This window comes from Mobula hypostoma, chromosome 27 (genome assembly GCF_963921235.1).
Source record: "Mobula hypostoma chromosome 27, sMobHyp1.1, whole genome shotgun sequence".
Classification (NCBI taxonomy): Eukaryota; Metazoa; Chordata; class Chondrichthyes; order Myliobatiformes; family Myliobatidae; genus Mobula; species Mobula hypostoma.
Window position 1 is genome coordinate 1342628 of NC_086123.1, and position 16884 is coordinate 1359511.

Sequence of the window (16884 nt, forward strand, 5' to 3'; positions counted from 1 at the left end):
ACTCAACTCTTCAAACTTAATGCTCCTGGAGAAAATACAAGCCTACCATGCACAACGTTTCCATTCCTGACTTTGTATTTAGCCTTAACATGCCCTCACAACCTCTTCACCAGCTGTTCTAGTGCTCTGGTTTCCAATCCACTGCAACTCCAGTTAACTCCCTGAACTCACTTTTCAGGACCTCATCACCCACATCATGGACCACAATCTCTGGCTACTCTCCATCCACTTAAGAATACTGTGGACTCATTCAAAGATGTCCCTGATCCTGGCACCCAGGAGGCAACAAGGAATACTGGATTCTCATTCTCATCCACAGAACCTTTCTGTTCCCCTAACCACTGAATCCCCTATCACTACAGCTAGCTATATCATCACTGGGGCTTTCCCCCGTTAGGTCATTCCAACAGTATGCAAAGTGATATATACCCAATTTTGAGGGGAACAACCACAGGGGTACTTTGCACTGGTTGCCTACCCCATTTCTGCCTCCTGTCAGTCAACCTTGGGTATAACTACCACTCTACATGTCCTTATCAACTCCTTAGTCTCCCAAATGATCTGGAGTTCACCCAGTTCGAGCTCCAACTCAACACAGGGTCTATTAGAAGTTGCAGCCGGATACACATCTTGAGGGTGTAGTCAAGGATAGTTGAGGTCTCCCTGCCTTCCCACATCCCACAAGAGGAGTACTTCACTTTCCTTCTAGGCATACCCACTGCTCTACATGCACAATAAAGGAGAAACAAGTAAGGAACAGTAATGAAAAAAAAAATTACACACGCCTCTTCTCACCAAGTCTCAACTGCCCCACTCACACAATGGCCACTCTGCTTAAATCCAACATTATTGGATCTTCCCAAGTGTCTAACTACATGCAATCCAATGACTCCTTGGGAACCGTAGTGTGCAAAATGTGCCAACTACCCCTACTCGTTTCTTTTAAACTCTCCCTTCCTCTACAAATGCCAGAAGGACAAATTTCTGTAAATATTTCCTTTTATTTTGGTCAGGTAGATTGAACAGCCATGCTGAGACGGGCAGGCTTTTTTTAGTCAAACAGACCAAAGCCCATGTCATCGTCAGACTCCTCAGACTCTTCTTTCTTCTCCTCTTTCACTTCCTCCTTGGCAGCAACTGGAGCAGCCTCAACAACAGGGGCAGCAAAAGCTGATGGGTCAGCCAAGAAAGCTTTTACCTTTAAAAACAAGAACAGTTATGTTACAGTTCAGAACAAAATTTCAACATCATTGAAGAGTAATCCAATCCATTTTGATTTCAGAATACTAGCTGCAGACCAACATCTAAGCAAGTTTCCTAGCACCACTAAGAAATTATACTCAGTATTGAACATATATTAAGCCATTGAAAGTTCAATACCACAGAGGAAGGCAACTCTAAGGCAGAGACACTTTTGAGGAAGAAAACACAAGAATTGGCAACTGAAGTAGGGGGTGAAAAACTCATCTACACAACAAAAAAAAAATCAATCAGAATAAGCAACTGCAATCTGTTGGGCATAATTTTTAAAAGCAGTAATGTTTCTCCACAAATCATACCAGTTAAAAATGTTAAGGTTCTATAATTACTCAGGCTCATAGGAATACACCAACTGAAACAGCTTACCATTCTGAAATTAGTTAAAACATTGGCAGGTCTGATGTCACAGTCCATACTAAGGTTGGCAGAGATTAGCGCTACTGACTTAAAAAATATTCCCCATTTATTTAATTAATTTAAATTCCCATTTGACTTACAGTATTCTAACAGCACCCCTGAAACCCACAACTTCTACCTAGGGGCACAAGAGCAGCAGGTATGAAAGAACAGTATTTGCAAAGCTCCCTGTAAGTCACGGAAAGGGGGAGGGAAAGGAGAAAATAATTGCCATTCCTTCATTGTCCCTGGGCTTCAACTCTGAAACACTATCCAACCCTGGGAGTGCCTTCACCTGAAGGGCTAGCACTTTGTAAGAATGAGGAAATAGGCAATAACGGTTTACTTCAGCAGTGACACTTCCAATTACTACAGTGGTGGAACAAAAAATAACAAGTACTGCAAAGGGAGAGCTACAGCACCTGCAGAATTTAATAACTACAGTGCGAACGTGCCTCCCAATCCATGATTTTGAGTATCAATTCAATCAGTCTTCTTACAGCTGGAATTAAACTTTGAAGGTAGTTAGTTACCTTATCAGCTAATGGGAAGGAATAATCAGTCTCGACAGCGACCGCCAGCACTCTTTTGTAACCATTAATGATGGAATGTGGTACAGAGGCTACAGTTGGATAACCAATTTCCAGACACACACTTGCCACATTACGAACGCCCTGTGAAGACAAGGTGATTAAAAGGCTTCCATCACACAGCAACTGACTTAACGATATCAGGCACAAGGAAACCATTAAAAACTTTACATTTCTGAGGATGGCCACAATAAAACCCCACTGCAACCCAAGATACCACATAGTTCATCTTAAGTATGAAAGGTCCAATATCACCACTTGAAGGTTTAAAAATAGATGACAAATTCAATCTATTGAATGCTAAAACATTCAAGAGGTACCAGCATTTTACAACATCAGCTTATAAAACATGAAATATGTCTATTTAACTAAACCATCATGGCCAGTCCATACCTAGCACCCCCAGCAATATCTTCCAGCTCACCTCTAAGAAACACTTCTGCAGAGTTTCTTCTGTGATGTCCAGGACCTCAGGGTCATATATACTGCCATTATCATAAACCTGCCTGATCACCAAGCCGTAGGAGAAGGGAGAGATGTTCAACATGTTCAGCAGAGTGGCTTCACTGGCTCCCACCTTGTCACCCTCCTTGATGAGATGTACATCGCTCTAAGGCAAGACAATTCGTAGTCAGGAAAAAGTTTCACCTCATACCAAACAGGGTTAACAGTATTCACAATTATTTCAAATTTCAAAGATAAAAGGCAGTAACAATTTCACAAATGTTATTTTTGACAACTTGACAAGGTATCACCATTAAAAAATGAATAGAGTCCACAGCCAGCTGTAAATATTCTATTATTAGTGTAAAACATGGTTATAATTCAAAGAAAACCAGCACAAAATAGCTTCTGAAAAATCCAAATTAATCGTGCCAATTTTCAAAGGAATTAAATTGTGTAATGAACACAACAGTGATACAAGCAGCAGAAACACCACGTCACAGCACCAGGGATCTGAGTTTCAGATGCTGCCACGGAGTTTGCGCATGAGATTTCCTCCAGCGCTCTGCACCCCGAGCAGATGCAGATTCATTAGCTACTGTAAATCGCTCCTAGCACAAAGTAGTCATAGAACCAGAACAAATTGATGAGAATTAAAAACCAGATAATAGTAGGGCAAGCATAACCATTAAGATAGATGCAAGTGCTGGGTTTGCCTTGGACTTGGTGGGCTGGTGTACAGTATCTATGACACCTAAAATATAGTAGGACATCTCTTAGAGCAGGGAACATTATAGCACTTTGGCCAACGGTGTTGTGCCCACCTTTTAACCTACTCCAAGGCCAATCTAACCCTCTCCTCCATAGGCACATGGATGAAAGGAAAAGAGGACTACCTAAGAGTTTCCTAGACGTCCTTAATGCATCTGCCTCTAGCACCAACCACGGCATTGTGTTCAACACACCTACCACTGGTTTTAAAAAAAAATCCCCATCATTTCCTCCAATCATCTTAAAATTATGCCCCCTTAAATTAGCTAATTCCTAGGTGGATACTTACCAGAATTTCAATAGTACCTCTGGAGATCTTGGTGGTGATTCCCAAAGCCTGGAAAAAAGAGGTCTTCTCAGGTCCCAAACCGGTGTTTTGACTTGGCACAGTGACGTCACATGGAGCAATTGCACCAGCACGAGCAGCAGCTGGGACCTGTGGAATTGCAGTAATTCAGTGCAGGTGGAACAAAGCAAGCCAGCAGGACAATACAATCTGACATTATAACAATAGAAGGCACTTTTAATAAAACACACTAAAATGAATGCATCTCAAAATAAAGACTAGGAAAACTCTACAAATCCAAGCCAGTTAAATTAAACCAATGTTCAAGATGTAGCAATTACTCTCCCCGTTCATGAATAGCAGTGCAGAGAAAGTACAGATGCCACAACTGGCAATGAAGAGCCTGCGTTAAAGATTAATAAATACAGACTGAAAAATCAAAGAAGGTCCATCGATTTTATTGTCAAATAATCTCTAAATTGGTTTACATAAGGAAATTATCTTCATTCTTCCCTATTTAAATTTATCAGAAGTAATGATCAAAAAAATTTACCTTGTTGGACAGCAGCATGTCACGGACTTCACACAAATCTTCCTTAGTGAACACAAAGCCAACGTTACCACGAATGTGTGGGAGAAGCCTGAAGAGAAATATTAGTACGTATGTAATTATGCACATCAATTCATACTGTGATAAACAGCCTCACCGCTTTATCATCCCTTACTTCTCCAGAGCAGGGTTGTTCTCCAGGTGGCCACGGATAGCCTTGCGCATCATGGTATTCTTGCCCATCAACACCACAGCCTTGCCACGCAGCGATATACGGATCTGCTGCATCTGCTTGGATCCAACGTTGTCTGCTCCAACAATGAAACATTTTGGATAATCATCCAATAATTGCTAAAGAGAATATAGGAACAGTTTAATTACATGCATAAGCATCATTTCATCAAAAGAAACAAAAACTGATCAAATGCAGATGTGTTGCAATCTAAACACAAATTTTTCACAATTAAACATCTTGTAGTGCAATCTTTAAACTTCTGAAGGCATGCATCTTTGTTATCTTGGTAACACCAGTCCAACTGAAGTTTAACAGATTTTGGACAAAGAATCTTTGACCTGAAACACTGAACATTTTCCTTTGCACAGAAATGCCCTGACATGCTTAGTATATCAGGCATTCTCCACTTCAAATTTACTGTTAAAAAAAATTCCCTAATGTTCTTGTTGATCCATGAAGGTCAGTTAAAAGCAAATTATGGCCATCTTACTTGGAGCATTTTGATGAAGCAAGAAAGCAAGCCATCAATGTGGTATTCATGATGGTGTTCACAGGGCTTTTGATAAAGTATCCCCTAAGTATTTCCTTATCAAGGTTGAAGCCCATCAAATAAAAGGGTAAAGATATGGATAGAAATTGGCAAAGTAATAGGAAACTAGCAATACAGAAGTTGATTTACCAGAACATAACCAGTAGTTTTTAATGGGTCAATTCTAACAGCATGCACGTTTCAACTATCTGCACAGGAACAAAACTTGGAGGCAATGAATAGAGGACATCAACAGGCTTCAAGAAGATTTTGAAAATCAGGTACATAGCAAGAAAGCAAGTAGTAATTTAAATCCTCTACAAATCCAAATAAATTCCATTTTGAATCGTTTATCAAAAGCTACTGATGATTAATCAGCAAAACCCATTTTAAGCTGCACATCGAAATTAAGCGTTTAATTGAAAAGGTGAAGACTGGTGAATATATTCCATCCGTTCACTATTTTTTGCCATAAGTTAACAGAAACTAATTCATTGCACATGTGTGATAGTGGGGAGGATAATGCCTTGGTGGAGCTGACTGAGATTACAATCTGCAGATTTTTCTGTTCCTGTGCACTGGCCCCTCCACACAGGTTGCCGAAGGTTATAATCTTAGCCAGCTTCATCATATGCCCTAACCAACCTCCTCAGCATTAAGTACATCTTCAAAAGGCAATGCCTCAAAAAGGTGACACTCATCATTAAAGATTCACCATCACCCAGGTCCTCCTGTCATTACTACCATCAAGGAGGCAGTATAAGAGCCTTCAAGCACACAATGCAAGAATGGCATTTTACCCTGCCATCCAATTTCTGAGGGGCCAGGAAACCATGGACACTTCATTAATTTTACTCTTTTCTTATATTACTGTTTTTAGATACATTTCTTATAGTAAATTATAGTCTATTTTACGTATTGCACCATACTGCTACCACAAAAAAAAATTCATGACATATATCAACAATAACAAACCCGATTCTGATTGTCAAGCTATTCAACGCAAGTAACAATCCCATTCAGCCCCAGGATTAATGTTGATCGACAATTACACTGGAGCTCTTCTGGACTGTTAAATACCCATCTTGTTCTTTTCATTGTACAATTACTTACCAATCATTAACATTACATCAAAAGATTTAAATGTTACCTTTAATGCAATTTACCTGAACGGTTCACATTAAGGTAAATTGTCCCATCATGTTGAAATATCACATTACAGACTGATCTTTTCTCAGAATATTTCGGCTGACGACCCAAACAAATTTACCTTGGTTAACACGCTAACTTACAAATTTGCAAAGTTTTATTTTCATTTAAGATATACAATGGCTAGTGAGCCTCATATCAAATATGAATTAATAAAATCTGCGTATACTGATGGCGGGACTGCCAAAGTGAAATAAGATTATACTTACAATAATTTTGAGAAAATAATTTGATTTCCACGTAGCTCTGTCTTCCCTGGGCATCTTTAAGTGCTTCCAAGGATTGCCACAAACTGGTTTAAAGACGAGATATTACTGCAAGGCAATAAGAAAAAGCAAAATGAGGTTTAAAGCTAGTTAATCTATTTTTATACATATGCTTGTGTTCTTTTTACGGTGCATCCGATCTGGAGTGGCAATCATTCTGTTCTCCTTTACACTTGTGTACCAAAGAATGACAAACAATCTTGTTTTTGAGATGTCTGAAACCAAAGTACTACACCTCGGCCCTGATCCTCCAGATTTGGTCTTTTACAATTCATGCAGCTCTAACAAGATTATGTTGCCAGACATCCAGTGCCCTTCCAACATTTCAGAGGTTGTCCTGTACAAATTTAGATCCAGCCTTCCTGTCTGTCTGTCCAGGTACCATATCCGATGCAGACATTGGTGACCATGGTTTTCCATACAGATCTATCCTTCGTTTTTTGGATGACTTCCATTTCCTCGATGTGTAGCCACCTGGCTAGGCTTTTGATGTACATAAGCCGAGGTCTTCCTCTAGGTTTGTTCCCCTCAATCTTTCCAGAGAGTATGAGTTTTTCTCGTTCATCTTTCCGCATGATGTGTCCTAGGAATCCAAGTTCTCTTTCTCTTATTATTGGTATGAGTGATCGAACTGCTTGGGCTCTTCTGAGAACTTCTTCATTTGATGTGCGTGTGGTCCACGATATTTTTCTCCTGTAACATTCTCCTGTAAAACCATTAATTCAGCTGCTTCCAGTCTCTTTTCCTTTGCTGGGGAAATGGTCCAGCATTCACTTCCATAAATCAGGATAGAATAAATGTGACTAGAGAGGCCTCTGCGATTACTTTCTGCTGCCACGAAAGTGAGTAGTTCTTGAAGTTTTCTTTCTGAGTCAGCTATTAGTACGATGTCATCACCATATCTGATGTTATTTATATTATGGCCTCCAAATGAATCCTTTGATGGCTGGGAGTCCCTGCACTAAACCAGTCTCCTTGCACCATCACCCTCCCACTCATCTTTGTACAGCAAAAAAACCTAGCTCCAGAACAAGATCATCTAAATTGCCAAGAAGGCACTAGATGTAAAACGACACCGTTATAGCAACTGTTTTCCTGGGACAGTGCTAATTCCAAAGCCGAGAGCTCTTCTTATCTGATATATTTAATAAGGCACATTAAAGAATCTAATGCTGGAAGCCATGTAGCTGTTTCTTCCCCTATCAAAATGCAGCAAAAGGCCCAGGCAGGTGTACTATAATACTGATCTACAGTTATTCCTGATACATATGGTATCATTTATATCTCCAAGCTCATATCTCAACCCTACTATCCACTCTGTTAGTTACAGCCACAAAACAAAATTTTAACAAACCAATCTCTGAAAATTCTGACCCTGTTAAATTGTTCTGAATTTCCTGTTTAGCAAAGGATTTCATCATTTTAATTAACTGGCCAATTGTTTCTTGATTTGTCTCCCTGATTTCTTGAACAAAAGCCTTGTATTTGCCCATAAACTAGTCTTTCCAGTCAATGCCATTTGTGCATAATCAACAATATTAATTTCACTCCTGTGTTTTAACTAACTGATCGTGCCCCATCAGTAAAGCCACTCATTCAGTTCATGTTGACATGAAAATCGCAAAAGATGGACCCTGGAACAAAAAATATATAAACTACTGGAGGAACTGAGATCCAGCAACAGCTGTAGAAGAAAATGGGTAGTTGATATTTCAGGCTGAGACTTTTCATTGGACTGAAAGGGGGGAGACAGCTGGTAAAAGGATGGGACAAGAGCTGGCAAGTGACGAGGTGGATCCAGGCAATCAACAGAAGAGGGTAGGGAATGCCCACCAAGAATGCGAGGCTTTAGAAGGGCAAGGTTGACAATTATACATTTCAAAACAGAATAGCCTTTCAGGGGAAAAAACAGGACATCTGTAAATTGCTTTTAACAAGAGATCAGGGACTAAATAATGTTGATAACTGACAGATGTGGTGCAAGGAATTAATCCTTAACTAAGCAATGACCTGTTGAACATCAGACATCAGCAAATGGAAAGTTCAATTAGGTCATTTGATCCATCCAGCAGACATGGCAAGGTACCATGTGCAGCAAGATATACTTCAACTAACACACTAACCAACTCTGCCTACGTAGTTTTTCGATTCTACTGAATCGCCTTATTCATCCACACCTATAGTTAAGCATATGCCAAGCACATGCAACTCAGCTTCATAGCTTAATCCTTTTAGTTTCTAAACACCTACAAATCACCGTTAAGCATAAAGCAATTAGCGGAAGCCCTCTACTCTCAGTTTTAACCCTCTTTCTGAAGTGGAGTACTACTTTATTAACAGATTATATAGGACAATCCATTCCTATTCGGGCTTCCAGCGGGCACAGAAACCAAAGTTTCAATGACAACTCTGCCATCTCCCTACACCTGGCTGGAAGCCCAGAATATACACCCGAGAAAGCACTAGATCTATTTTCAGATTATACAGGAAGCTAGAAAATATTTAGATGTGTGCACAACCCTCAACCGGCTGGAAGCCGGAGTCTCGGGGCGAACCGGTGACACGTGTTAGATACCGGGGCCCGAGGCGGCTCGGGGCCTAGCAGCGCTGAGGCCAATCGCATGCCGCAATCCAACTTTCCCAGCCCGGGTCCCGTTTTAACTCGGGCGCCAGCTCTAATCTCACATCTGAAACTCGGGCGTTTGCAGGCTGCCGTCCTCCCGGATTTCTATTCCCAGGGAGACGGCGACCGGCGACGCGAGTCCGCACTCACCTCAGAGCCCCGGAAAGAAAGAAGGAAAGGAGGTGGGTCATGCCCATAACCCATTGCGCAGTCGGCAAACCACCAATCACCGAACGCATCGGGATTAATACGACCCAATCATCCCGCGGCCCCCCGGAGCTCCGACCAATCAGAAAAAAAACATATGTAGACCGAAAGCAGCCAATCAGAATGAAGCAGGCTCCAGTCGCCTCCTGGGATCCAATCAGGCGGCTGGAAGGGTGTGTCGGCCAATGACGTTTGGTGATGGCTGTTGGCCGCTGTTTGCTACATTGAAGCAACACACATCAAAGTTGCTGGTGAACGCATGGGGGGGACGAATGGACAAGGGAGTTGTGTAGGGAGCGATCCCTGCGGAATGCAGAGAGAGGGGGGAGGGAAAGATGTGCTTAGTGGTGGGATCCCGTTGGAGGTGGCGGAAGTCCCCCCAATCCCTCCCCACTGATCTCCCTCCTGGCACTTATCCGTGTAAGCGGAACAAGTGCTACACATGCCCTTACACTTCCTCCCTTACCACCATTCAGGGCCCCAAACAGTCCTTCCAGGTGAGGCAACACTTCACCTGTGAGTCGACTGGGGTGATATACTGCGTCCGGTGCTCCCGATGTGGCCTTTTATATATTGGTGAGACCCGACGCAGACTGGGAGACCGCTTTGCTGAACATCTACGCTCTGTCCGCCAGAGAAAGCAGGATCTCCCAGTGGCCACACATTTTAATTCCACATCCCATCCCATTCTGACATGTCTATCCACGGCCTCCTCTACTGTAAAGATGAAGCCACACTCAGGTTGGAGGAACAACACCTTATATTCCGTCTGGGTAGCCTCCAACCTGATGGCATGAACATCGACTTCTCTAACTTCCGCTAAGGCCCCAGCTCCCCCTCGTACCCCATCTGTTACTCATTTTTATGCACACATTCTTTCTCTCACTCTCCTTTTTCTCCCTCTGTCCCTCTGAATATACCTCTTGCCCATCCTCTGGGTCACCCCCCCCTTGTCTTTCTTCCCGGACCTCCCGTCCCATGATCCTCTCGTATCCCCTTTTGCCTATCACCTGTCCAGCTCTCGGCTCTATCCCTCCCCCTCCTGTCTTCTCCTATCATTTTGGATCTCCCCCTCCCACTCCAGCTTTCAAATCCCTTACTCACTCTTCCTTCAGTTAGTCCTGATGAAGGGTCTCGGCCTGAAACGTCGACTGCACCTCTTGCTAGAGATGCTGCCTGGCCTGCTGCGTTCACCAGCAACTTTGATGTATGTTGCTCAAATTTCCAGCATCTGCAGAATTCCTGTTGTTTGCTACATTGATGGCTTTAGTTATTGTATGAGGCGCAGAATGTGTCCGGGGAGAGTTGTTGTGAAATGTACGTAGCCATTCAGTATGATCATGACTGATCATCCAACTCAGAACCCTGTACCTGCCTTCCCTCCATACCCCCTGATCCCTTTAGCCACAAGGGCCATATCTAACTCCCTCTTAAATATAGCCAATGAACTGGCCTCAACTGTTTCCTGTGGCAGAGAATTCCACAGATTCACCACTCTCTGTGTGAAGAAGTTTTTCCTAATCTCGGTCCTAAAAGGCTTCCCCTTTATCCTCAAACTGTGACCCCCTTGTTCTGGACTTCCCCAACATTGGGAACAATCTTCCTGCATCAAGCCTGTCCAATCCCTTTAGGATTTTATACATTTCAATAAGATCCCCCCTAAATCTTCTAAATTCCAACGAGTACAAGCCCAGTTCATCCAGTCTTTCTTCATATGAAAGTCCTGCCATCCCAGGAATCAATCTGGTGAACCTTCTTTGTACTCCCTCTATGACAAGAATCTCTTTCTTCAGATTAAGGGACCAAAACTGCACACAATACTCCAGGTGTGGTCTCACCAAGGCCTTATACAACTGCAGTAGAACCTCCCTGCTCCTGTACTCAAATCCTCTTGCTATAAATGCCAGCATACCATTCGCCTTTTTCACCGCCTGCTGTACCTGCATGCCCACTTTCAATGACTGGTGTATAATGACACCCAGGTCTCGTTGCACCTCCCCTTTTCCTAATCGGCCACCATTCAGATAATAATCTGTTTTCCTGTTTTTGCCACCAAAGTGGATAACCTCACATTTATCCACATTAAATTGCATCTGCCATGAATTTGCCCACTCACCTAACCTATCCAAGTCACCCTGCATCCTCTTAGCATCCTCCTCACAGTTAACACTGCTGCCCAGCTTCGTATCATCCGCAAGCTTGGAGATGCTGCATTTAATTCCCTTGTCTAAGTCATGAATATATATTGTAAACAACTGGGGTCCCAGCACTGAGCCTTGCGGTACCCCACTAGTCACTGCCTGCCATTCCGAAAAGGTCCCGTTTATTCCCACTCTTTGCTTCCTGTATGCCAAACGATTCTCTATCCACAGCAATACCTTGACCCCAATACCGTGTGCTTTAAGTTTGCACACTAATCTCCAATGTGGGACCTTGTCAAAAGCCTTTTGAAATCCAAATATACTACATCCACTGGTTCTCCCCTATCCATTCTACTAGTTACATCCTCAAAAAATTCTATGAGATTCGTCAGACATGATTTTCCTTTCACAAATCCATGCTGACTTTGTCCGATGATTTCACCGCTTTCCAAATGTGCTGTTATCACATCTTTGATAACTGTCTCTAGCATTTTCCCCACCACCAATGTCAGGATAACCGGTCTATAATTCCCCGGTTTCTCTCTCCCTCCTTTTTTTAAAAAGCGGGGTTACATTAGCCACCCTCCAATCCTCAGGAACTAGTCCAGAATCTGGAGAGTTTTGAAAAATTATCACTAATGCATCCACTATTTCTTGGGCTACTTCCTTAAGCACACTGGGATGCAGACCATCTGGCCCTGGGGATTTATCTGCCTTTAATCTCTTCAATTTACCAAACACCACTTCCCTACTAACATGTATTTCCCTCAGTTCCTCCATCTCACTGGACCCTCTGTCCCCTACGATTTCCGGAAAATTATTTTTGTCCCCCTTAGTGAAGGCAGAACTAAAGTAGTTATTCAATTGGTCTGCCATGTCCTTGTTCCCCATAATCAATTCACCTGTTTCTGGGGACCTACATTTGTCTTAACCAATCTTTTTCTTTTCACATATCTATAAAAGCTTTTACAGTCAGTTTTTATGTTCCCTGTCAGTTTTCTGTCATAAGCTTTTTTCCCTTTCCTAATTAAGCCCTTTGTCCTCCTCTGCTGAACTCTGAATTTCTCCCAGTCCTCAGGTGAGCCACTTTTTCTGGCTAATTTGTATGCTTCTTGTTACGTACCCCGTAACTGGGTTGCCAAACCAGCAGAAATGGACCACTTAGTTGGAGTCTGGATTACTGGAACTAAGAAAGTTTTATTAAAGAAATAAGCAACACAGTACTCTAATCAAAAGGATATAAATGCAACAGTTTAGCAATGATAAAACACACATGTACACAGAACTAGGATAATAGGATCAATCAAGCTCTATCGCAGTCTAGGGGTAAATGATCAGTTTCAAGTGACGCAAAGTTCAGTTCAATTGATTTCAGTTCAGTTCGCAGTAATCGCTGTTGTGCCGTTGGGGCGGGGAGAAGAGAGAGAGCGAAAGCGAATGAATATTCAAAACGGATTCCACACAGACCTTCGATATTCCTCGCAGTTAGCTTTCGGACGAGCCCTTTGTAATGTCTTCTGAGGTCACCGACTGTGACCCCTCCGTTCCGGATACGATCGTTCTTCTGCAGTGAACCCGGCACCCAGGCAAGGGCGGACACACACACCGGGTTCCCGCCCGACCGTATCTTTCTACCCTGTGCGTCTATGGCTGGTCCCGCGACCAGACCTCCAAAACTGCCACCGACTTGTGGGAGGCGCACGGCTTCCAGGGTCTCGTTACCTCGTGGTGTCGTGTGTCTGTTGCCTTAGCGAACCTGTCCCTTTTTATCCCCCTGCTGGGGTATCGCCTGTCCATCAGACTTCAAACAGTTCAGGGTTCAAAGCCACCGGTCTCTGACAATACTCGGAACCGTGTCTCCTTTTGGTAATTTCTCTCGTCTCTCTCTTATTAGCACCTTGCATGTTCCCCCATTGTCCTCTTATCGGCATCAATCTTCTGATTACTGGTTCTTTTGTCACGTTCTTCTTTGGAATTGATACTATCCCTAATTTCTCTTGTCAGCCACAGGTGCACTACCTTCCCTGATTTATTATTTTGCCAAACTGGGATGAACAATTGTTGTAGTTCATCCATGCGATCTTTAAATGCTTCCCATTGCATATCCACCGTCAACCCTTTAAGTATCATTTGCCAGTCTATCTTAGCTAATTCAGGTCTCATACCTTCAAAGTTACCCTTCTTTAAGTTCAGAACCTTTGCTTCTGAATTAACTATGTCACTCTCCATCTTAATGAAGAATTCCAACATATTATGGTTACTTTTACCCAAGGGGTCTTTCATGACAAGATTGCTAATTAACCCTTCCTCATTGCTCAAAACCCAGTCCAGAATAGCCTGCTCTCTCGTTGGTTCCTCAACATGTTGGTTCAAAAAGCCATCCCGCATACATTCCAAGAAATCCTCTTCCTCAGCACCTTTACCAATTTGGTTCACCCAATCTATATGTAGACTGAAGTCACCCATTATAACTGCTGTTCCTTTATTGCATGCATTTCTAATTTCCTGTTTAATGCCATCCCCAACCTCACTACTACTGTTAGGTGGCCTGTACACAACTCTCACTAGCGTTTTCTGCCCCTTAGTGTTATGCAGCTCTACCCATATCGATTCCACATCCTCCCGGCTAATGTCCTTCCTTTCTATTGCGTTATTCTCCTCTCTAACCAGCAATGCTACCCCACCTCCTTTTCTTTCATGTCTATCCCTCCTGAATATTGAATATCCCTGAATGTTGAGCTCCCATCCTTGGTCACCCTGGAGCCATGTCTCTGTGATCCCAACTATATCATATTCATTAATAACAATCTGCATTTTTAATTCATCCACCTTGTTACGAATGCTCCTTGCATTGACACACAAAGCCTTCAGGCTTGCTTTTACAACACTCTTAGCCCTTATACAATTATGTTGAAAAGTGGCCCTTTTTGATTTTTGCCCTGGATTTGCTGGCCTGCCACTTTTACTTTTCACCTTATTACTTTTTGCTTCTACCCTCATTTTACACCCCTCTGTCTCTCTGCACTTGTTCCCATCCCCCTGTTGTGAACTAACCTCCTCTTTAATTTGATTCCCACCCCTCAACCATTCTAGTTTAAAGTCACCTCAGTAGCCCTCGCAAATCTCCCCGCCAGGATATTGGCCCCCCTGGGATTCAAGTGTAACCCGTCCTTTCTGTACAGGTCACGCCTGCGCCAAAAGAGGTCCCAATGATCCAAAAACCTGAATCCCTGCCCCCTGCTCCAATCCCTCAGCCACGCATTTATCCTCTACCTCATTGCATTCCTACTCTCACTGTCGCGTGGCACAGGCAGTAATCCCGAGATTACTACCTTTGCACTCCTTTTTCTCAACTCCCTTCCTAACTCCCTATATTCTCCTTTCAGGACCTCTTCCCTTTTCCTACCTATGTCATTGGTACCTATATGTACCACGACCTCTGGCTCCTCACCCTCTCACTTCAGGATATCTTGGACACGATCAGAAATATCCCGGACCCTGGCACCAGGGAGGCAATCTACCATCCGGGTCTCTGGACTGCGTCCACAGAATCGCCTATCTGACCCCCTTACTATCGAGTCCCCTATTACAACTGCCCTCCTCTTCCTTTCCCTACCCTTCTGAGCTACAGGGCGGGACTCTGTGCCGGAGGCACGGCCACTGTCGCTTCCCCCGGGTAAGCTGTCCCCCCCAACAGTACTCAAACAGGAATACCTATTGTCAAGGGGCACAGCCACTGGGGTACTCTCTATTACCTGACTCTTCCCTTCCTCCTCCTAACCGTGACCCACTGGTCTGCCTCCCGTGGCCCCGGTGTGACCACCTGCCTGTAACTCCTCTCTATCAACTCTGAAGAACAGAGATCGACAAATAGTGATACAAAAACGAGGATATAGATTTTGCGTTGAGGAATCAAATTCTCAAAAATAGAGCATGAGCACAGAGGATCGATGCTATTGTTTCAGATGTTTCCATGTTCTCTTAAGTCAGGCAGTAGCAGTCACCCAATTCATTTTGGGTGGCTTGGGTAAAACTACCACAACAATGCCCAAGATGATAATAAGTTTGTAATAGCAGCTAACATTACTGCTCAGTGTATAAATAAACTCAGAATACAGTGCTGTGGGAAACTTAACTCACCTCAACTCTGAACTGATTCCACAACCTACACACTCACTTCCAAGGACTCTGCAACTCGTGTTCTCAGTATTCATTTTATTTGCACTATTTGTCTCTTTTGCACATTAATTTTTGTCAGTCTTAGCTGATATATAGTATATTATAAATTCAATTGTATTTCTTTTTTTTTGTAAAGGCCTGCAAAAAATCTAATCTCAAAATAGTATCAGGTGACATTATATATATATACTTTGATATAAATTTGCTTTGACTTTGACATCAAATACAGCATAAATTACTTTATCTCTGTAAAAGTCCAAGATGTCGATCTCCTACAATTCAACAGGATCAACACAGGCCAGCAACAATATTGACACCAGAGAATGCAGATGCTGCAATCTGAAGTAACAAAACAAATTATTAGGTAAACAGTGGGCCTGGCAGCATCTGTCCAGGGGAAATGGACAATTAATATTTCTGCTAAAGATCGTTCATCTGGACTGAGAGGTAGAGGGGAGATAGTATAAAGGTGTTGGGTGGGGGAAAGAGAGGTGCAAAAGCTGGCAAATAAATGCGGGAGGAACTCAGCAAGTCAGGTAGCATCTATGAATGGGAATAAACAGTTGATGTTTTAGGTTGATAGGTGGAACAAGTTGAGGAGAATTCAGTGTTACATACGCAGCATTCTTTGAGACTGCCACCAGCTACAACATGATTATACCATCAGTCACATCATCCTCTGCTGCTTTTCACAAAGACCACTCTGTTCATGGCGCCCTGGTTCAGTCATCCTTCCCCATCCCACCTCCAACCCCACATTCCCTTTCCCATGTAACATGTATCCATGCACCTCCCACCAGGTGAGGCAGAGACTGACACACATCCCCTCAATCTGTGTTTAATGTACTCAGTGGTCTGGATGTGGTCTTCTCTACAGTGGGTAGACCAAGCGTAGATTGCAGTCCGTCCAGCATGCGTGTCTGGAGCTCCCAGTTGCTAGCCATTTATATTTCCCTCCCCATTCAACTGGAGGAGAAGATGGCGGTGCGATGCAGCGCATGCGGCCATTTCGGTGGTGATGTCTGTTATTTGTCAAGTAGGGGACCGTGCACAATTCTGATTTGATGGAGACAGATGTGAGAGTACGGAGGAACACCTGGAGAAACTTCTGAAATGCCCGCTTCGCTGCCGCTGTTACTGTGGGGTGCGGAATCTCTCAAGGAGAAGGCCCCGAATCCTCGGCTTTGCTTGTTTCGGC

General features: G+C 43.2%; 1 protein-coding gene across 1 annotated transcript; it reads right to left on the reverse strand.

Moving 5' to 3' along the window:
- Positions 1-981: 981 nt before the first annotated feature.
- On the reverse strand, positions 982-6625 carry rplp0 (ribosomal protein, large, P0). Its single transcript, XM_063034211.1, has 7 exons — positions 6480-6625; positions 4473-4648; positions 4301-4388; positions 3751-3897; positions 2671-2856; positions 2190-2330; positions 982-1198 (listed from the first exon to the last, which is right to left on the reverse strand). The coding sequence occupies exons 1-7, from the start codon at positions 6531-6533 to the stop codon at positions 1052-1054; spliced, it is 939 nt and encodes a 312-aa protein (XP_062890281.1). The 5' UTR covers positions 6534-6625; the 3' UTR covers positions 982-1051.
- Between the last annotated feature and the right edge of the window lie 10259 nt (positions 6626-16884).